Genomic DNA, 23733 nt, shown 5'->3' on the forward strand with positions numbered 1-23733 from the left:
GCGTATGAGCGGGTCTATAAAAGCGACGAGTCAAGAGGAAGAGAGAGAGAGAGAGAGAGAGGACATGTATATAGACACGAATGGGTAGGAGAGAGAGAGAAAAGAGCTTTTTCATGGCCCCATTAGGCAACTTGGCAATGGCGCCCGTGTAGCCCGTTTCTCTCTCTCTCGCTATAGCTCTGCCACTCGTTAAAAATCATCGGCAGAATCTCTACTGCTGCGCGAAAAATCGTCAAACCAAATATTTCCGTCGACATAATCGCGCGCGATGTTGTTTCGTTTCTTCTTGTTTGTTTTTTTCATTTCGTGTGATCGAATTTCTATACATCGTCTAGCCGTATATACATATGTAATTGATTGCGTAACGTTTCAATTCCGGGGCCCCGCGGTCGCCATGGAAACGATGAGAGATATACAAAATGATTTGTCTTTTATTGACGAGCGAAATCTCTACACAGCATAGCCTGGGAATAAAAATAGAGGAGAATTTCGGACGAAATAAATAAGAGAGTGGCTCTCGACGCCGATGGCGACTGGCGCGTTGATTCTGTTCTCTTATGTATTCCACATTTTGATATATAAATATTCTTTTATTTTATTCAGGAAAAACAAAACAAAAAAAAAACAGCAGCAAAGAAAAAAAAGAATAGAGACAAGAAAGAAAAAAAAGGAGCTGATCGGGTTATATTTTCTTTCGTGACCGGCTATGATCCCTATCCCCCCCCTCCCTTCCCCCCTTTTATATATTATTACATTTACGTTGCCCATCTAGAGGAAAAAGAAATGGGTGTAATATAGATATATATACTATACTATATACTATAGATATATATCTATCCATCGATGCCCATAGAAAGCCACGCCCACCCGCAGCACAGCACAGCACACTCGACTGTATAAGAGAGAGAGAAAGAAAAAAAGAAAAAGCTTTTATACTTATCATATCCCCTATACTCTGGTTTCATCGTCTAAGCACATATTCTTCTTCTTCTTCTTCTTTTGGTGCTGGAGAGAATAATAAAAAGGTTAGATGATGAACAACTTTTTTTTTTTAACCAGGAGTCTCAGTCTCTCTTATTGTGTTGGCGTTCGTGATTGAAACAAAAGAAATAGTAGTCGCCGTGAAATCTCATTATTTCTTCAAATTTTTCTGTAAAATGATTTTTTGAAAAAGAACGGCGGGAACTTGAACATTTTTTCAATGAGCTAATTGTCTTGCGGGTTTTATTTTATTTTTGTTTTCGATCGGCGATGGAAGGGACCCCCTGACTGGGTTGGATCCAATAAATAATATCGGCCGGGAGTTATTGACTCGAATGCGGAATCGATAGATTATACAATAATCACGGAGCGCGGTGGATGATGATGTGCAGCAGCAGCAGCTCTATAAGAAGTTAAGAGAGAAACAGCTGATTTGTTTGGATGTGAGATTTGAAAATGTGCAGCGGCGCCATTTTGCAATAGCCGCGGGAGTTTATCCATTCTAATTGTTTTGTTTTCTCTCTCTTGCGTGTGTGTATAAAATAAAAATAAGAACAAACCGGGAAGAAGAAGAAGAAGCTGCTGCTGCTCCATCCAAAAACAACTCACTGACGTAATGATAGATGAATAGCAGGGCACCGAGCCATCTGCGTCGCTATCATTTCTAAATAGCCGCAGCACTCCCGCATCAGGCTGCTACTCTCTCCTTCTCTCTCTCTCTCTCTGCTGGAACGTTTTTCTCTTTTCCTTCTTCTTCTTTTTATTTTTTAATCTTTTTTAAAAATAACAAATCTCAAATTGTTCCAGTTTATTTTTTCAAAGTCGAACTTTGACTTCCCGTGTCATTTATACATATTTGCATTTGCCATATGATTTGATATGTTAATATGTACGTGTGTGTGTAAGTTTAGCCTTATTTGTACAATGTATTAAAAATCAGGTCATCGATCGCCGCCACCACCCCCCTAGTCTGTGTGTAAATATATTCTCCGCATTTGTACAAAACGGCATCCGGGTCTTTTGATTCTTATATTGTGCTGTGTAGGCTATAGAGATCTATATTGCAACTCTCTTTTTTTCAGAAAAAAACGTTGATACATAATCACGGCCCGCGGGATTGAGCGGGTAAAGCGGTTTCATCGTATCATTTGTTCACGGATTTCTAAATAACCGAATCAAAATGTATTTTTTTTTTCTTCTTTTCTCTTTCCGACAGATGATGCAACCGGATGTTACTACACACCGCGAGGCAACTCCCTTATAACAACCAAACAAAAAAAAAACAATTTCCTAGAAAAATCCGTCCTGTTTTTAAATACAAAACAAAAACCAGTCGTGAAAAATGGAGAGAACAAAAAGGCAACGTCATCAACGTGAATTCGTGTCTATCTCGTCGATTTCCCTCCTTCCTTCTTCTATACTACATACCAAATAAAATATATTGTAAAAAGCCACTTGAAAACGATCGTCGATACGATCGAGGAGCATCCAGTGAGCCGATGGATGGGGGGGCGCCAACACAAAGACCATCTCATTGCACATCAGCCACCCAGGGATGAGCGAGAGTCTATAGCTGCCAGCCCAGCATAGCACAGGCTCTCTCACTGTGTGGCTGATGAACTTTGTCTGATATAATATCGACACTGGGTTCGTCTCTCATCGGCGAGAGACAAAAACCGTCCGGGGCTATATAGAGGAGGGCGAACAACAGCATAATAGGAGAGAGCCCATTGCAACTCTCTCGTAGTCGAGCCAAGGGGGTGCATGGGAGGTGCATCTCCCTCCTGTATATAGATATGGTCCGCTTTTGATGCCCACCACGTTCATTGATTTATCGGTAGGAGAGAAGAGAGAAGAGGAGCGCGATGGTTGTATGTATTATATAGTCTAGCTGCTCTGCTGCAGCAGCAGCAGCATCAGTCAAGTGCTGTGGGGGTCCATCAGCACGGAAAGGGACTTGACATGGGAGGGGCCACCATCATTTCCGTATCGAATGTCGCCATCATCTCAAGCCCTATAGATCTAATACAAGTCGGGATTTTTTCGTACGTGTCTATAAAATAAAAAAGGGTTGATCGACATATATCCCCCCCGACTCTCTCTCTCTCTTCTAAAACAGCATAACAAAAGGAAAGAAGGAGAGAGAGAGAGAGACAAGTACTATATATATAAGAGTGGGGGGGGGGGGGGGGTTGCTGCTGTGTAGCCAAAAAGGAGGGTACGCGGATGGATGTGATCTATATGCCGTCATCATCGATCGGCTCTCTCCTATTTAGTTTCGGCAGCACAGAGAGAACGGCACAGGAGGGGGGTCGAATAGGAGGTCATTCCACGCCCTCTCTCTCTCTCTCTTTCGTGCTGCACAAACGGTTGTGTGTATGTATATACTATATATATATATATTCTCCCGCGTGCCGATTTTGGCTGCTATAGTATTGATGGAACCCGCCTTCATTCTCCCGTTTTTTTTGTTCTATCTATCCCGCGTGTGTGCTGTGCTGTGTCGTCCTTTTGCGCAGATGTGGGAGGTCATGTGACTCGCATGTTCACCCAAACTAATTGGATCCGGCATTATCGTGTATGTATATATACTTATAATAGAGTTTATAGATATCTAGATAGTTTTTTTTGTGTGTGGAGGGGTTGAACAATAAGAATAAATCTTATCGTTCAAAATTTTGTTTTTCCTTCTTTTTATTCTCTACTCTACTCCTCCCACACGGCCATCGTCGATCTATTCAACCAACGGCACACAATGTCATGGAGACAGAGTCTATTTCAACCAGAGGGCCCCATATAATCACATGCGCAAAGCTCTTTCGGTAATATACTCGTTCGGGAAAAAAAGAACCGGTGACATTCTGCGGTTTTTATATTATATCGTTGACGATTGACGCCCATTTGACGAGGTTTCAATTAGATCCGGATAGATATATCTGTATACAATGTCTATACTTTAATGTAATAACAAAAGGAGAAAGAGGAAGTCAGAGGGGGAAATAGAGTATATAGAAGAAGGACGGTTTGGATATTTATAGCCCTACCCTCTCTCTCTCCCTCTACTGCTGGTATACATCAGACAAATAAGCGCTTGTAAGACTTTGCAGGAGGCCAAGGAATTTGGTGTGCAACTTCCTCTCCCTTTTCTCCCGAAAGGAAGGAAGGAAATTGATCATTTCGGTATGATGAACCAGCAGCGCCCGAGTCTATGCTGCTCCTACACCAACCACCAGCATGTACGTAATAATAATAATAATAATATTAAGAAGCAAAAAGGAGAAGAAGGGAAATGAAACAAAAGCAGACGAATAACAGACTAGAGAGCGAAAGACGCGCTGCTGCTGCTATATAGTAAATATAGTGAGTACTGAGTAGTAGACGCGTACTACATATAAGAAATTATAACGTCCATATGATGGCAGCAGCGAAAGAAAGACAAAAAGAAAAGAAAATATATAAGGCAGAGCAGAGATGCAGAGAGAGAGAGAATCCATAGAGCGTGTTGACGTTGTGCCAGCCATTCCATTAGCCGAGCCATTTAACCTTCAGCTAACCAAGCACTTTAACACACATATACACACACACACACACACCCTTGCTTTATTTTTTGTCTTTTTTGTCTTTCTTTGCGCGCTCCTTCGCTATACGTATATGTGTGGCCGGGAGCGATTTATGGCTTCTTTTCGGGAGCAACGGGAGCGCGCTCTCTCAGCACGACTCCCGCAACCCGAAAAAAAAAAAAACGAACGAACCCGTCGATTCATTTTTCTTAAATTGTTTGTTTGTTTGTTGTATATTTGCTTCTTTTTTTTTTTCCTTTTTCTTAGTTCCCACTGGTGCATTTATTATAGATATATATATATGTGTGTGTACTAAATAGTGACTCGTTCCAATGGTTGACAGCTTCGTTTAGATCCGGGCTGCCCTCAGGCGACCGATCGTATTTCAGGTCGATGACTGATTTTTTTTTTTTTTTCGAGTATAGCTGCAGCTTGTTTATAGATTTGCTTATTTGTTTGACGGTCGTGAAAAAATAGGAGATGAACGGTTATTTTTTTGTTGAAACAAATGAGAGTGGCGCGTCCATTGGCCCGCTGCGGTCCCCTCCACCCGTCATAATTCTCGTTCGATGCGGGTTGGAGTAGACGGGGGGGATGACGACTTGAAAGGTTGCACACACATGTACACACGGAAAGGAGAATCCATTCAATAATGCAGGCCATGTCGCATGTGTCGCCGTAGTTTCGTCAAAAGTTGAAAAAAGGGAGGAAAAAGGAGAAAGAGGGAATGTATAAATAAATGAAAATAATATAGCGGGAGAGAAGCCATCAGGAAATCAATCAATTAATGAATAGCCGTAGTTATCCTTAATATCACACTATTATTACACCTTTTGCTTGATTTTGTCAGGCGATTTCGGAATTTTCGTCCAAGTTTGGAGTATCCACCGACATCTAGCGAGGTCTTCATAAGTTTTGTTTTATCACGTTAGATGTCGTTTTCGCGGGTTGCTGACGGTAGAACTCCAAAGACAGAAGAACTCCATCGACAAGGCGACAATAGAACCCCAATATTTTTAAAATCATTTTTAAAAATTTCTTTGTATGCGATGTATGCGACAGTAGAACTCCAAATCTCCAATGACAGTAGAACTCCAAAGACATAAGAACTTCTTTTTTTAAATATTATTAAAAATACCCGACAATTGAATTCCAGTGCCCGACAGTAGAACTCCACTACGCGTACATGGTAGAAGAGGGGATGGTATGTTCACGCACTAGAATTTTCCCATAAGGCTAGATCCTCGGTTTTTCAGGGGATTTTTTCAAAGTCCTTTGCCCTGGTAAATTGTGCTGCCACCTAGCGTAGCGTTACTGAATCGTGTTTTCTTGAATTGTGCTTCCAAAAAGGCATAATTATCGGCAATTTTTGCAATTTTGTAATTAATTGATAGCTAAGTTGGAAGAGCATCGAGCACCCATGTGAGACGACGTAGGTTCTAATCAACGGTAATATTTTTTTATTTTCTTTTTTTTTCTATATTTTTAAAGCGAAATTTATAGAATAGAGTAGTCTAACGTCCGAAGTTGCCAGTTCGACTTGGACGAATGGAAGTTGACGATGATCCAAAATTTGGATTTTGGACGTCAACCGACCAATCGTCAACGTCCAACGAACTGGCAACTTCGGACGTTAGACTACTCTATAGGCTTCCTAGATTCGGTAAAAAATGCGGGTTTTTTCGCATTTTTTTTACAAAATCCTAATGGAGCAGTTGGACATGGGGTCTGGAAATCAGTTTTGTGTCCTAAAGGGCCAATCAGCGTACAGCCTCTTTAAAATGCTGTACGCTGATTGGCCCTATTGAACACAAAACTGATTTCCAACAATTCATGGCAACGCAGGATGTCCAACTGCTCCATTTGTTTTCTTTCGCTAGGACTTAGAAAAAAAAAACGTGTTCAGACATAGTTCTGGAGAAAATCCGGTTGGTGTCACTACTATGTACCGGGGCAACCTGGGATCAAGCCTTATGGGAATGCGTGAACATACCATCCCCTCTTCTACCATGACGCGTAGAACTCCAATAATTTGTTTAATTAGCCAGATGCGTGGCCGTGATTAGAGTAGGCTATGCATCTATTTATTTAATGTGCATTTATATAATATTTAATCGTGCAGAAATTATTTTTTTGTAAGAACAAGTTTGTTTATGAAAATTCATGGTGTATGTTTTTCACGTTTATTCACATGCAAATACCGTACAACGATATCAAATAAGTAACAAAAACTAGGGGTTTGTGAAAGAATGAAGTATTACAATAACGTAATGTAGGGGAGCCAATATTCTTGTTGTCGATTCGGATTATTTAATCGTTTTAGGTTTAATTCTGTATATAAATTAGCATAGGGCAGCGCGCGATACCTTGCGCGCAAATTATTTTCTTCACGTATATACATAGCCAATTTCTAATCAATTTGTAAATTTGAAAAGGCTGTGGCGAGTGTAGATGAGATGGTGAAATAGTGTGGCACAGAAGCAGCTGTACAGCGCAATTAGGGAAGAACGATATCGCTATAGCATAGCAAAATAGCAAGATCGAATCAGATATTGAATGTCGAGAATAAGATAATATAATGAAGAATGATGAGCTATTGGAGAAAACAAATCTTAACCTATAGCGTTTGGCATTATATCTATCCGCGAGTCTATCTGGGTTTCAAAATATTGAAAGAATACCTATTAGGTAAGGAATGGTTGGCCGTGGCTGTTAAACAGTTGCGCAGTCTAGTCTAGGACATAGATGGTAGTTCTAGTTAATCTAATATGTACGGCACTTATTTTTAAAATTCGGCAAACATTTTGATTTACACGGAACGGGCAACATAAACAATAATAGCCATAGTTATAATCAGACAACTTAAAACCTTTTATTTTTTTTAATATTTTTTAAATTATTGTTATTATCATTATTAATTATTATTTTATTTTGTTATTATTTGAACATTGAACTTTAAACTCGGGAAATTGATTAAGCGAATGAATTCTAAGAGGTCTGGGCAAAGACGGGAACGTTCTATATCAGACAGGCGAGGAGTGGGGATTTACTTTGATAGTATACCAGAATACCCACCCAGAAAATCGAATTTATTTTTTACACGACCTAATTAAACCACTAATTTCTTTTTGTTCTTTAATCATCCTTTCTAGAAGCGAGTGGATCAAGGGAGTTAAGATATCTAATGTTTTCTGTTGTCTTTAGTCCGTGGATAATGTGTCATCTTTGAATTATGCTGCTGAGGTGGTTGTTGCATCATTCTCTGCATAAAAATTCTGGTAGACCACAACACGTTAGGTGACTCGTCAGCCTCGGATCGAGTCGTTTCTTCTTCTTCAGTCTCTCGGAAAAGATCGTGATCTTCCAGAGTTGCTAAGGTCGGCACTGGAGATGAGGTCGGACGATAGTTAGGCGCCTGATTGCCTGTGCGATGTGACGTCCTATGCTTCCCTACTGTGGCTGTGCTTAACACTGCGTCGCCCTTCAATGTCCGGAGCACTGCTTCGTCAGCCTGCTCTTCCTGGGAAGTGTGAATAATACGACTCGAGTGCTGGTGTCGATGCTTGCGCGATGTCGGCTCTTCCAATATTTCACTCAGTGAGTCCAGATCTTCACTGCCGGCGTTTTCCATTTCGTCAAAACGGCCTTTGATGACACTTGATGGCAACTCGAAAACACTCCTACCTTCGGGCATTTCAATGACGGTCAGCTCAAGAACGGGCGATGCGACGTTTGTTGGATCAAAAATTTCGTCGGATCGGATGGAACCTGTACACAAACATGTAAAGTCATGGACTATTTAAAGGATATCCGTTCATATTACATAAATCGTGATTAGATTGGCTAAAAATAATTTAGGTGGTCATATATACCTTCACTTTCAGAAGAGCAGTTACGAGGTCGGAAAAAGCGGCTAACTGGCTTGCGCTGGCCGTCTGTATCTTCGACTTCTATCGCGAGCCCAAAGTTACGGCCACCTGGAGCTAGCCACCATCGAGCGGCCAGTTTAATGTCCAGCTTCATATAATTCTCTTCTTTGGCCATCGCCATTTGAGAGTCTAACAGCTTCTTTTTCTGGGCTGTTTACATTGGAAAAAGGAAAGGAGGTTATTTTCGATGGCAGAAAACAAAAAATATGTTGTATATTATACATCAACTATAAATCAACCTTTAAATGTTAAAAGTTCGAGGGATATGATTCATTATACTATTACGTTATTTTGTCGGTAATTTTTCATGATAATCTGTGGGAGGACTATTTAATTTAAAATCCAAACTTGATGCACGATACACCTCGACCAAGAGTGACGAGACGATAGTTGGGCCAATTCAAAATATTTTCTTAATATCTCCAAAAGTATGAAAATGCAATTATGTAAATGATAACATTATGTCCAATTGCATAGCATTTCGAACGTTATTCCCAAACAGGAAAGCGGTAAGTATAGATTCATATTGTTAAACGCAGATCTCTCAGTAAGCCTAACACGAAATATGAGAATAAAAATGCCTATATGTAGTACCTCGGTTTCGTTTGAGAGCGCGAGTATAATTATGAACCGAGACGCGAATTTTATCTTCGTCCGAAGGCAGCAACGGCGGGTCGAAGAACGGTACAGCTTTAAGCGTTTGCAGAGGTTGTTCTAGACCAACGTATCCAGAGCTGGCATCTACTTTTTCAGGGCCAAAGTTGGCGGAAGGAAACGCCTCTCCCTGCAAAAATTAAATATTGAAGTTAATAACAAGAGCAAGAGCGCCATTTATCAAATCACTTTCATATTGGTACAGTTGTTTGCTTTGCCAATCATTTTTTGTTTACATACCTCAGCGAATTTAAGTAGACGCAACTTAGCTCCAGTGACATACAGTTGGAAGCCGTCACGAGTCTGAGATTGGATCCCACTTAGGTTAAAGAACAGATGAAGTGACAGCGGAGTGGATCCTGACGACCAGATTTCTTCGTCTGCGTGTTTCGGCCCGTCACCTTTGACAATGAAAACGTAAGAGTCAGGTATGAAATAATTTTTATCAACTGCTATTCAAATTTCATTCATCGTACATGATGGTTGCAGATAACGAGTGCGTTCCTGAAGGTCAACTGTTGCTTCAGGGCGCTGGAACGGAGAGAAAAATGGGGGAATTGGGGGAGCACCAGGCGACGTCCCTCCCGATATGAACGGAACTTGAGGACGGCCATTTAGGTTAACAAAACCCAGAACATTTCGGAAAACCTCTTGTTTACGTTGAAGAGCCGACCTAAAAATTATCAATAAAAATCAAACATATAAAATTACTAGAAGAATTTTTAGGATCGGAATAAGTATTTTTTTTTTAATTAAAAAGGCGAAATGAAAGAAGCGGAAAATTAATAATATAGATTAACAAAGCGATATAAAATAGTATAAAATTTATGTGATTAGTTATAATAGAACTGTTGGTCTAGGGGAGTGAAACCGTTCAGAAGATATGGAAAAAGCGGTCAAGGTAAGAATTAAGAACAGATAAAATGCAAACTAATGAAGAATGTTCTTATGCAGGTCTACGAATCTTTACAGCACTTGCAGGTACGGATCGATAATGTTTCATATCCACTTATCCAGCCTACATACTTTGGCGTCAAATACAAAATGTTTTCAGTCAAACGTAGGAAACATTTTAAAAAAAAGTAAATGCAATTAAGACAGAAATATAAATATGACGAGTACAGGAGAGAGACTATAAATTATAAACATAGGTCTCGTAACAAAAAATTATCTTAAATTAATTATCTGTGATTCCAGCGACGATCACAATAGCTTTGGACGCGTCTCTAGTGGTACAACGTGTTCACGACGAGCGTGAATTTGTACTAAACATTTTTAACAACTTTTTCTTAAATAATTTTCTTTGATAAACGGTTAGATTTTTTCTGATCATATTTTATTAATTTGGATAAAGTTCTCGTAGAAAAACAGTAGATAGTGCTAGCATAATGCTTACATGAAATTTTCCTTGTTGTTAATCGCTAGACTAATAGTATTGTGAAAAAAGCCATTTAATCCCAAACAAATTGTTATTAGATTTGTTAAACAAAACGTTATTTAAATATGTAATAATTTAAATTTAAAAAAAAAATGCTTGTATGGCTTTAAAAAAACTAACGCTTTTTCTTATATCGTTTGATCGAAACATTATGTAGGGAATTTGAGACATTTGTATGCCATGGGAGGACACAATTGGACCATGGATGGGGCACGTGTAGCGTTGTATAAAAATGTATCGGAGCGCGAGATGGGCGCGTGCATCATGCGTCTCCCAGTCGCGGGCAGTTCCAGACAAGAAAAAACCTGGAGCGGTCTGCTTTTTCCCCTTGATTTCCGTCACAGCAGACACAACCACACGGGCGCAGAACACGTAATGTAAACACAGACGCGTCCATTCTATGACGCACAGACTTATCGGTCCAGACATACGCTACTTTTCGTAGAACGATGAGGAGCACACTGTTTGAAAGCCGAAAACATGCGACGTTGGGAAAAGCCGAAAAGGAGGAGAGAGGAAGGGGGGGAAAATGAGAAGGAAAGCGAGACACAAAGAAGAAGATGGAGAAAAAGCAGAAGAGGAAGAAGGGGAGAGATGGCGGATGGATGGAGGGGGTTTAGGAGGAGCGACGATGAGGAATGCAGACAGGCCGCCACCACCACCAGCCGGCAAGGGGAATGAAGGACAGTGTCGGCAACACTTCGCACTTCTCAGAAGAGAAGAAGAAGATGAACACAAAACTACCAAAAGTCTCTGGACTCTTAGGGACAAGGGGTCCGCAACTCAAATTTACTACAATAAAAAAGGTAAAAAAGCAAAAAAAAGTGAAAAAAGGAAAAAAAAAGGAAATTTACTTTACGTGCTAAAAGAAGGGCGCGCGCGAACGAACCCCCCCTCCTCCCCATCCCCTCCCTACCCTTTTATTTTCGCTTGAAGGAAAGCCTATCTCAAAAGTAAAAAAGGAAAAATAAAGCAAGGAAAAAGGAAAAAAAATAAAAAGTAAATTTGAGTTGCGGACCCCTTGCTTAGGGAGGTCCAAACATAAAGGAGGGACCAAGAGGAGGAGGGGTGAGGGTCAGCATCAGCACACACAAAAAGACGAGTACTACACACTACACTATGCGGGAGGAATAACTCAATAGAAAAAATGTAGAGAAACCGTGAAATGCTTCCCTGTCGACTTGTTTTTGGTCTTGACCCCACTTTCATTTCACCACTTCCGTTATAGTATATAGTGGCTAGTGGCCTATACAGTGCCGAGACATTTGAAAGGAAGAAGGGGGGAGAGAGATCTCTGGTATTTTTAGTATTGGTATTTTTCACAAACATCCAGTCGTACCAGGCACGAACGGAGCTATTGCTGCCCTTTTTTAGGGAAAAACCAGGGGAGAGCCAAAAGGAAACAGAAGGCATGCAGTCATCATCCATGACTGCTATATGTATACGAGGCATCCGACGGGAAAATGTTGGCGGGAAGAGATAGCGCCATGGCTATCGCGCTTGAAATCGGGGAATAAACTATAAGAGCTTCACAAAAAGCGTCAATGGGCTCATCCATTCATGAACTATTGTGACAAAAAACTGTCTGAGTTTTCTGTGTAGATTGTAAATTGTAGAATAAGAATTGCGTCAATTGTATAAGATCCTCAAGGGGTCCGCAACTCAAATTTACTACAATAAAAAAGGTAAAAAAGCAAAAAAAAGTGAAAAAAGGAAAAAAAAAGGAAATTTACTTTACGTGCTAAAAGAAGGGCGCGCGCGAACGAACCCCCCCTCCTCCCCATCCCCTCCCTACCCTTTTATTTTCGCTTGAAGGAAAGCCTATCTCAAAAGTAAAAAAGGAAAAATAAAGCAAGGAAAAAGGAAAAAAAATAAAAAGTAAATTTGAGTTGCGGACCCCTTGAAGATCCTCGTGGTTTCTTTCTCTATTTAATGAAAGAGCCGAGATCGCCTTGTTCGTTCCCTTTTCTCCTCCTCTTCCCACCAACCCTTTTTCCTATCTTCCCCATTGTACTATATGTAGATTGATCGGCCCTTGTCTGCCTCGTGCAGTCTCTACGTCTTTGGAGAAGAAGTGAGTAAATACGAGATTCATTCATCCATCTATTCATTCATTCCAAGCTAAGAACTAGCTAGCCCCTTCCCGCCGAATATAAATTCAAGATGTCTAGCCAAAGCCACTGCGTTTCTTAACTTGTAAAACAAGAATACGTAGCTATTGATAAACGACGACAAACTATTCTCCAACTAAGTAATTATAGCCTGTATCTATTAGAATTCCCACAGCAAGTTTGGAAACATGGCGAATGTTTCCGCGCTTTTAACATGGCGGCTTGATATGGGCTAAAGTGTTCTCCTTTTTACGCGATAACTCACGTTATAGACGATTATCGCAAAAAAATTTTAAATATACTCTCGTGAAGAGGAAATACTAAGATTTTACCAAGAACTTTTTAAACATTATGGTAAACACCCGCAATGCTAAAGTGTGTGTTATTTATAAAAAATGCAATACATTCAAATATGCAAATTAATATTTAAAGCTAGCCAAAACGGTAGACGACATAGCCATCTACAACTGGGTAATTGTAGCGATTCAATTACGGTGTAGGTCGTCACACTCTCGGCGGTAAAAGCGACGCACAGAAGCCAAAAAATCATGACGCTAAACAAGTCAAGAGTTTTGGCGTGATTATTATCGACCCGATTTTACTGAATGGCTTTTTTCCTCCCACGACTGAAAGTGGCCACCACTTGACTGGATTGACGCAAACCAAAACTGCCAACAAAAAAAACAGACAAGGCGAGACGTGCCACGCTGTTCCGAGAGCGAAATGTCACAGACATAGATTTGCGCACTCTTAGGCCGTCATCTATTCATACCGGGCACGACATATATCTCAATTTAAAATCAGAGCAACAATCAGCTTTTTGTGTGGGTTGATAATTATAGGGAATCAAGTGAGTGCATTCATGGCTAGTTCTTCAAGAGAAAAACTATAGTCCGCTCAATTATTCCTTCACTGCTGCGACTATAAATCTACCATCAACTCAAACTAAATAAGCAGTTTAACAGGCTAGACAGGTGACTAAGTAGGTCTACACAATATTAGCAAGAAATGTCTATAGCAACGGAAGAAAAGTAATAGCGCTCAGCTACTTTGATGCAACTTCCGGCAGTGGCATGCGCGTCATTCATTCGCTAGTTTATTCGAATGAGAAATGGAGCGACGGGTGAAAGAATTACCCTTGCAAAATAACGGGTGCTTTAGTAGTCTATATATATAGCTGTATAGCATTCAGAGCATTCGCATACATGTTATTATTGCATATCATTAACTTTGCATTCGCTAAATGACGAGAGACGAGTCGCCGTTCTTCAGAGACAAGTCCAAATTTCAGTAAAGCGCAAAGCTGCATAAAACATTGCACTACTTTGCTGTTACTACTTGCTACTATAGATAGAAATAATACATGGAAATGCTTTTTGCTGAATGCAAGATATTACAAAATGGGGCATTGTGATGTCAATGTTTCCTTACCTGCTGTTCATATTAACAGCCACATTTGATCTGAAATTTAAAAAAAAGGAAACAACAACAACAACAGAAAAACTATTTTAGAATCAATCAGAATTAAAAAAAAACCTCTACTATATAATAATATAATGGCTACATATATTTGCAATACCTAATATACGCAGTGAAACTAATTAAATAGGCCGGTACTACTTATTGGAATGAGTAAAAGCTATTTAATCTGTGCAACGTTGACGTCTATAGGTACTGATATCAGTACCTATAGATGCCTGTCATCATTTATGTTTTTGTGAATTTTTCTTACGTACGACAAGGCAATTTACTCGTATCCGATACATCTTATCTTGTCTAAAAATGTATATTTCAATTGATATTTATTATGCCACTTATTATCAATGAATTGGCAAATACGGATTGGCAGACTAATATCATTCAGTGTGGAATGTTTGCGTGTCAGCACCTTCCTGTAGGTGAGGGATTGCGCCTTTAGCGTTCATGCAATTGAAGTCCGCAATATAGACCCATCGGGCACCCACCACACAGTGTAATGTAATCAACTAAACGACACTATTTATTATGTACCATCAACCAAAATTAATCAAAGCGAGTTTAGGTGTCTAGGTGATGGAGTGCAACTTAAACAAGTAATCAAACAAAATCACACAGAAATGATTAACTCCTTTGTTAACTTATATTTACAACCTAAGCAGCAATATCATTTTCTAATTTGAATTTCTAATTACTATAATGATTGTAGCGATCTAATTATTTATTTCCGCAAAAAAAGAAACCAAATTATCCCGTTAACAAAGGAAAAGTTTAAAAAGTTTAAAAAATAAAACAAACAAAATGAGCTTAATTACCGGAAATTATTGATACTCCCACATTTTCATAGAGTTTTTAATAGAGAATTAATAATAACGTGATGGACACGCAGGGTGAAAAAAAAAAGCTTCTACTATTTTAAGAAGCTATATTACCTGTTGCGTTGATTAATGATGCTTTGAGCGTCATAAGCGGACGCAGATCCGCCCGCCGCTTCCGGATGAGCAGCAGCATGCAGCGATGAATGCTGTTGGTTCTGATGGTGTTGTTGATGCTGGCGGCTGTTGGTGGGGAAATTGTGATGATTGACACTGCTGGAATGGCGGATGGCGATCTGCTTTTGGCGGGAGGCTTCGACATCTTCGTTGCTGACGTTGTACAAACGAAGGAGGTCTTCGACGAGCGGCGACGAAGGCGACGAAGCAGAAGGGTCGGCCGCCGTGCTGTCGAACAGCGGCAGACACTCGATCGTCGTCAGCACATAAACCAGCACGAAACATATCAACAAACGCCGAGCCGCGACTCGCTCCATTGGACAAACAAACGTTTTCATTTTTTAAAAGGCCCGCTTTTGATCGCTCTTGTCAACCGAAGTAATTGCAAATGAAAAACAAAACGACAGCAGGGAACTCTAAGTTGAAACGCAATTGAAAACTATTCAAACCAAAAACGATTGCGGCCAATTGCCAGAAAGGAAATCACAAAACGACAATCAACTGGCTGTATATGTGGAATCTATAAACGAATGAATGGTAAGAGTTAACCTGTCAATGAATGAATGAAACCCGTCAAGTGACAAAAAATCAAATCTGATGTCTATAAGAGAGAGAGAGAGAGGTGCAAGTGGGCGCAACTATTTCTGGAACGCCGCTGACGCGGAAACGGCGGGAGTCGGAGTGAGAATGGAGAAAAACGATAGCCAAAACCCGACTATATAGACTGGCGGAGTGATGCGAGGAGCTAGAGCTATAAGAATGGTGAGACACGGCGTGCGCTCAAGTGGAGGCGGAAGGATGGACTGAAGGCGGGCAAAAGTTTCGGGCCGGTGCAAAGTCTTGAGGTGCTGGTCTGGGACACACAGGCAGCTATAGCAGCAGCTATTGCAGCCCAGAGAGGAAGAAGGAGGAGATGAGAGAGGCGGAGGGAGTGAAGAAAAAAGAAGAGGGGGGAGGAGGAAAAAGAGATGGTGAATGGGAAAGTAAGAAGGAAACCAAAATGATGGAAAAAGAAGAGTATCTATATACTGCTGTGCTGCTGCTTGTGTGTTGTATATCTGTCTAGATTTATACTCTCTCACACAAGTCTGACGAGGTTGCTGGCTGCGCTTTCGTTTGGTCCCTCTGTGTGTGTGTGTGTGTGTATACTATATGGTGAACGTGTCTGATGTGCGTGCGTGCTGTGTGCGTGCGTATATGGGTATGGCTGTATGTATTGGTGATATTTTCTATGTGGTGATGATGACGGATAATCAGCCCAAAGGTTATATTCTCTATCGCCGAGCAGAGCTTAAGCTCTTTGGGTGAGTGGGCGGTGGAATAATATAAGACCCGGCAAGGAGAGAGAAAAGTTTATACAAAAACATAAAAAAAGGAAAAGAAAAAAAAACGGGCTTGAACGTGTTTTTTAGTCTCTTGGCAAAGCCACAGCACGGATGAGTGAATAAGTGAATGAAGCGGGCGGGCCGTCAGACATTTCACTCGACTTCTTTTTTTCCTCCGAGACCAAATGCCAATATATCCGACTGACTGCCAAAAAAGCCAAAATAAAAAAGTGATATGCATTGATAAAAGTAAAAAAGAGAGAGAGAGAGAAGGGCATCAGCAACACAAAAATCAGAGTATTATTTAAGAGAAGAAAAACTTGATTGTGTGTATTATAGAAGAGAAAAAAGAGATAGGAAAATAGAAATAAGAGGGCGGGAGTGTTGCTGAAGAGAGCGTGGGATCTCAGCGTTGACTGCCTGCTGCTGAAGACACACGTCACGTCAAAAGACATGTGGTTGCGTCAGTCTTTTATGACGATCATCCAGTATTGTTATATATCCGATTGCTCTTACAGTCTCTTGCTGAGATTGGTGCAAGTACGTCGCTCTATAGTCTTTTTTACTTTGTATTAATTTCTTTTTATACTAATACATCACGCGATATATAGGAAAAGGTGACTGATCGCAAGATATCAGGTGGAAATGGCAAAATTTACATGTATACATTATTAGATTTTATCCAGATATTGTCTTCAATTTATTTTGAATGCGTTGCACAGTACTTTGGATATTCGTAATTTGGATGTTATCTTATTTTACCATCGACTTTTTCCGTCGTATTTTCAAATTCAATTGTGGATGTATTATTCGATTAAATACATTTTGTATGAATCTTTTGATAACTTCAAAGGCTTCTTACTTGCTGGAACTGATGTAAATGTACTATATAAATCAAGTGCATTGACCGAAACACTTAACAGGTTTCTCTCAACTCAAAGTGTACAATGAGAACAATAATACCCTATATTTTACCAAGAATATAAATCTGAACAAATCATTTGCTCTCAATTATAAGGAATAGACTGCGGCTTTCAGTGCCTGAAGATAATACATGAGTCTAGCCTTATTTCCAACAACTCTCATGTCATTACGAAGCGACTCTTGGAAATGTCGACCATAATTTCAAGGTAAATTTGAATGATTGGTGGGCGAGTATAGGAGAGGAGATGCTGGTGGAGTATATAGTTGAATTGCAGGCTTAATGGCTAATTGCCTAATACGCCAGGGCATATTGTGAAACATCTAGCTCTGGCAATAAAAAAAAAAACTCACAGCCTTGACATGACATGATTATTCAGCTTATTTTTTTTTTGCAGGTACGTTATCAGACACAAGATTTTAGATTAATTTGGCACCGTGCCATACTTGAAGGTTGGTGACTTGGTGGACGGTTCTTAATTATTTAATTTAATCAAATCTACAATATTTTGTGAAACATTTCAAGTGAGATTGATGGTATATGTATGTGTATATGATATGTTTGCCCTTAGTTTAAGTGCTTGGAGGCATTTTCCAATGAGATCCCCCCCCCCCTCTATTAAAAACATTAAGATCTGAGTATGATGAATTTAATTACAATGTTTTATTCTTTTACAAAAAAATAATATCTGCTTGATGGACGCTCGCTCCGTGGAGTGCCGGTAAATTTGTTACCCGGTCAAGAGTGGACTGTTCAATTTTGCATATCTCATAATAATTATTTTAATAAATACTGTGATTTTGTGACTTCGACTATAAAAGCGTCTAACAATTAATGGTGTGTATTTTAACCTTGAAAGTGTCCTTGATAACGCAGAATCACAGGCTGATTTCTGATTCCCGTTGGCCCTCCAAAATGTTTACATACAAACAAAACAAATTCAAATAGATGGACGATAATTAGACGGTCAGGCGGAACAGGCGAAACCTTTTTGAAAGCAAAAGCTTCGGGGGAATTACTATACCTAACAGATGGATACCGAGAAAAATATAGTTGATTTTGTATTATACGCTATACAACTATTGATAGTGCATTGTATACTTGGAAGAATGAAGTCAGCCATTCATATTTAATCGTGACTATATTTTGTTTACTACTTTCCGGATATAGATGTCTGCAGGTCCACAGCAGCGACATTCAGATAGCTGATATTACATCATCGTGAAATCGTGAAGATCCGGGGCCAAACAAAACAAACGTATCGGAGAGCGTGACTATGCCGTTCTCATTTTCATGAAATGGGACCACCTCAAAAAAAGTAGACTGTACTATAAATGGCGTTTAATAATTTCCGATTGTGAAGGTATAACATGAGTCACAATAAGAAACACCAAATTATCTAATGTATAAAATATTTATACCTGTTATTTGGTCGCCGCTTCATTTTCACGTGTCACAGCAGTCTTATTCGGAATGCAATTTGATGGGGGAATCACTGTAAATAATGAATACAAGTTTCCTACAGACAGACATAATATAGTACTAATGTAAATCGCCCTTCTTTTAGTCTATATGGACTGTGGACTTTGGTGGCTGGCCAGTGGCCACAATCACAGCAGAGGCTCGACTTGCTGCTGCCCCCCCCCCCCCCCCCCCGAAGGCCTTGATAGTACGTCGCGAGAACGGCCTGATTTTGATTTCCCAAGCTCGGAGTCCGTTTCCGGGAAGTTTGTTTCATGAAACTGATTTGATTTTTACATCTCATGGTGCTGGTGAGTTATTGTGATGTATGGGATATGGCAAGAAGAAATTTTCTTCTTCTTCTTCTGCTCTTACAGCTGATGCAACTTCTGCGCGCATCGCAGGGCGTTGGGTGCACATTTGAGCCATTGAGAAGCTCCCAAGAAGTTAACTCCAACGGCTCTATCCGGTCATCGCGCCGACCCGATTTCCTCTCCCTATATATAATCGAGTGTGAAGTTACATCCAACCCCTCTCTAATATGCCGAATGGCATTGATACAGGCCAACTGCGAAACTATTCCACGTAATATACACCCAGCAGCAGCACTATAATATAGTCTCAACATGCGACTTATGGGCTTTTCCACATCATATAAAGAACGCATCACCCGTGCGCGGTTATACAGTCCCTTTTATATCTGCGACCATTCGCCAAATCTACCGCGATGTGATGAGAAAATAAAGGCAGCCAACAGCACCACACGCGTCTGCCAACACATATCGTTGAAAATCTTTCATTTATGACCGCGTTCTTCTTCATTTATAGTGTAATCTTACTGTACCCAGACTCCCCCAGACTTTTCTTAAGTTTCGTTCGAATGTTTTCTTTGAAAAACCCACCGCATTTGAGCCCCGACGTGCAGCGCAAGAGGCACGCAAGTACGTAATGGAAATAAGAGCCTGCTGTATAATAAATCTAGAAACTTATTCACGTGCGTCAATTATATTTTCGTTTGCTTTTATTGTTTGTTGGTGCCGGTTGGTGCGGAAATTCTTGGATTTGATCCTTTCTTGTAAGAGAAAAATTTTATTAATTTTGTATAATATTACATACCGGTAATACACCCACACGGCAGTTTTTGTCATCTGCGTTCGAAACAGATTTCCCATAAGATCTTCTTAAATCTGTAAAAGTATAGCTATTATTTGAAAACAATAAAGTATAAATTGGGAGTGACGCACTGTTGAAAGCGTCATTATTAGTATGTACAGGCTTTATGTCTAATACAAGATGATAATATACAAGATGATTTTTAATATTTTGCATTTCGTTAGAATGATGAGCGCTATATATAGCAGCTATAAAGGAATAACATTTCGTTAGAGAGGTGAAGCACCTGGGAACAATAAAAATCCGATAAATCCAACAGCGGCATGCCAGCGCCCGTTGTAAAATACAAAAATAGCACGCAATAGTTTGGGGGAAACCATAGTTAGAAAAACTTTCTCTTCGCCAAAAAACCTTGTATAAACCTGTACCGAAAGTAGACAAAAATGTTGGTGTTGCAATTGCCACAGTCGAAGGGATTAAGCAATAAATGTTCCTCGATTTTCCCGTTGACTAAGTAGCTCGTTAAATCTCTTATTCGTCTAAATATATATTGAAGAATGAGCACGACGCGGAAGCTCGTGACGCGATACCAAGTCAGACAGACACAGACAGCAATGAGCAAGTCTATGCTAATGCCGTAGATCCTGTTTAGCCATTTTACATAGCTGGAATCTCATGGATTTCTTTCAATGGAATGACCACGACGAAAATACACAGCACACATGCTACTTTGATTTCACTGCGGCTTCGTGCATGTCTGGCATGCCAGCAGCAGCACACTCACAACGCTGATCCAATGGTTCTTTTCGTCGAGATTACCACAGTTGCTTGTATAGACAGAATGTCGAAAAAAAGAAAAGTAATAACAACATTATTAAGTAGATAAAATTAAAAGTTGAACGGGTCCAGTCTATATAGCAATATGTTCGCGGGAAAAACCAGCGCAGCAGAGTATAGTAGCTATACAGCTGTCAAACTTGTTAACTGACCTTGCTGACTGCGTGATTTCAAAAGAGATTTCGTTTCTTCTTCTATAAACTAATACATAAACCTTTTTTTTTAAAATAATTCCAGACGTTTAAAACATGTAATCGTTCATTTGGTTTCGTTTCTTCTTTTTAAAAATTTTGTCTTAGAAATAACAGACTTTTAAGTTTTAACCAATAATTTCTGATACCTTGCTGTTATTGTCATCATTTTTATTTAGCTCGCATATAGTTAGAGTGTTATAATTGTACAGGGAAATATTCGTCCGTAGCGCTCAATATAATCCTTGTTTGCGCTGATTATTATTGTTTATGCCAGTTTATATACGAGCGCTGTGTGTGTCCTGCATGCTTGTTGCGTGGTGTGTTATCTTTCGTGTATACGCACGCGAGTCGTCTAGCCGCGATGAAGCAACAAGCCGATCCGTCGCAACAGGCGATCCGCTGATCGTGTCGAATTTCTTGGCCGGAAATGCATTCACGACTTTGCTGGTGCATGCGGCTCTTTTACATCAGAGTCGCATCGGATATCTTTTATACAGCCGTTATAACCGTCAACCGTACATTCCGATACCAACAGTGCTGGGCAGTCGTCTCTAAATTTGTATCTACGCATATCTGATGATGGCCTGGTTGATACGTGTGAAACTGTTTAATTCTCGGTTTAATTATCAAAGGGACCACCGTAATACAGTTGAGCAACTGTGAGGGACCAATTAGTCTTCTGTATTTATAGAAAATAGATTGATTTGTATGTTGGCCTGTGTAAAGATGTCAGGAGAAATCGATTCCCACCCAAAACAACCGGGAATCAACAAGTCTATAGGCCTGTGGGCTATTTTCTTTGCTTGCGCAACCAGCAGCGTGTAGGAGAGAAACGAAAGAAGACTGGGAACTGAAAAATATCTGCATGTCTAGAGATTTCTTGCCGTTGTCCAGCCATCAGCCATTACGCAGTCTGCCGCTGCCGCGCAGAGTTTATACAATCAACAAACAGAAAGGTCACTGACGCGCGTCAATGCGCCTATCGACCCAAGAAAGTTTGATATAAGAATCAAAGATGTGTGGAGAATCATTTTCAAATGTTATACGTTATAGTTATATGCTTGTTAGTGTCAAAATCTTCTCTTTCAGTTGATGATGTCTGCTGACAGTGTCGCTTAATAATTATATAAGGCTACGTGGCGTCGGTCATCTATGGGATGAGTCGATGATGGTGCATCAAATACCGTACCAAACTTAATATTATCTTGCTTTGAATCCTTTAACAAATGCAGATGTGCACTGTTCAGAAGCCTTAATAAGATCCCTTGGCTCTGAATAACCGCAGTTAGATACAATGGTATTGACTCTATACCTGTATTACCAAAGGTTCGATTTCTTTTTTTCCTTATTATAGAGAGTTGCAACATGCTCGTGGAATTTTCCAGCACCATTTTCTTACAACAAGAAATTTTGTGATTTGTGTCCCGCGGGTCCCGCGACAATATAGATAACAACAAAAAAGAAACGAACAAAAAATTATTACTACATGCCGAAATGATATATAGGCTATTCCATTCGGCATCACCCCTATTAATGTACAACAGCTTTTCTATATACGAAGATGAAATAACACGAACGTTCGGGTTCGGACGTCACTACGTCAGCAGTTGACTCCGCGCACAGACAAATAGAAGGAAAACAATTAAGTGCGTATGGTAATTATAGTTGACAGTGTCTTATATATAAGTTGATGTCGGTGCGATGGTGCTGCCTTCCAGCCTTGCTAATAAATGATGATTGTATTTCAGGAAATAATAAAAAATGTATGATAGTTTTCTATACCTCGGTATCGTATAGCTTGTTGATCTCAAATATGCTGGATGTACAAAGTTTGGTTTTTATATGTATACACTGTACAGTATGTTTTTGTTATATATTCAATCCCCCCTTATATAGGCTTCCACTCTGAAAATTGCGCACACCTCCGTGAAAAGTCCAATTAACCTTTTGAATGCTGCTGCAAACGTATTAACTATTCACAGCATGAAGTGTGCAGCAGGAATAAGGAATAAAACTTTTATACAGAAACAGAATGGGTGATGGGGTGTAACGAACTCACAGGTTGAAAGAAAAAGCGGGAGCAAAAGGCGTTTCTCACCATTTTCAAACTGATTTCCATAACTGAAAACCGCTCTTGTAACTTCCGATCAACTATATATGCGTACGTGTAAATATATAGTTTGAAACAAGCTGTATAGACCTATCCAATATGAGTTGGATAAAGTCGCCGCCGACCGTCTCCGTGGTGATAAATTGGTCACCGTCTTTCGATGGTGATAAATGTACAGTCATCAGTCGACGACCTTTTCAACAACCCAAAGTTTCTCCTGCAAAGCATCTGCTGTCTTTTCGGAGAATGTTTAGTCAGTAATCATCGGCACTGTCTGCTTCTGTCGCAATTGCTTGGCTTCTCGGAAAGCCGTCTGCTGCTTGGGCGGCCCAGACATCATCTCACCAGAGCAGCAAAATGTGCACTTCATCTTTCGATTTGTATATTTATATTTTGTCGATAGATAATAAGCGTAAGGAACCAATTATCATTTAATAATTGGGATGTTATCTGTACATTATTATACAAATGTGTACTATATGTACACAATGTGGTTGTTTATTTGTTTAAAGTCCGATCAGCTCAGCATCAGTATGGTGCGTTCATAATTGACATAATTCAAGCCAGGAAGCTGAAAGTCAAACACAGAAATCCGAGGGAAATTTCTAGAACCGATTAGAACAACCGCAG

The 23733-nt window shown here is 39.9% G+C and overlaps 1 protein-coding gene across 2 annotated transcripts; it reads right to left on the minus strand.

Annotated features, from left to right (window-relative positions):
- Positions 1-6704: 6704 nt before the first annotated feature.
- On the minus strand, positions 6705-15944 carry LOC124336971. Of its 2 annotated transcripts, XM_046790948.1 has the most exons (7): positions 15082-15944; positions 14105-14134; positions 9601-9797; positions 9365-9525; positions 9065-9254; positions 8414-8620; positions 6705-8309 (listed from the first exon to the last, which is right to left on the minus strand). In XM_046790948.1, exons 1-7 carry the CDS (start codon positions 15477-15479, stop codon positions 7723-7725), a joined length of 1770 nt encoding a protein of 589 aa, XP_046646904.1. In that variant the 5' UTR covers positions 15480-15944; the 3' UTR covers positions 6705-7722. The 2 variants fall into 2 exon arrangements, with proteins under 2 accessions (XP_046646904.1, XP_046646906.1); XM_046790950.1 differs by lacking the exon at positions 14105-14134 and having other exon boundaries at positions 15082-15943.
- Positions 15945-23733: the final 7789 nt, after the last annotated feature.

This window comes from Daphnia pulicaria, chromosome 4 (assembly GCF_021234035.1).
Source record: "Daphnia pulicaria isolate SC F1-1A chromosome 4, SC_F0-13Bv2, whole genome shotgun sequence".
Classification (NCBI taxonomy): Eukaryota; Metazoa; Arthropoda; class Branchiopoda; order Diplostraca; family Daphniidae; genus Daphnia; species Daphnia pulicaria.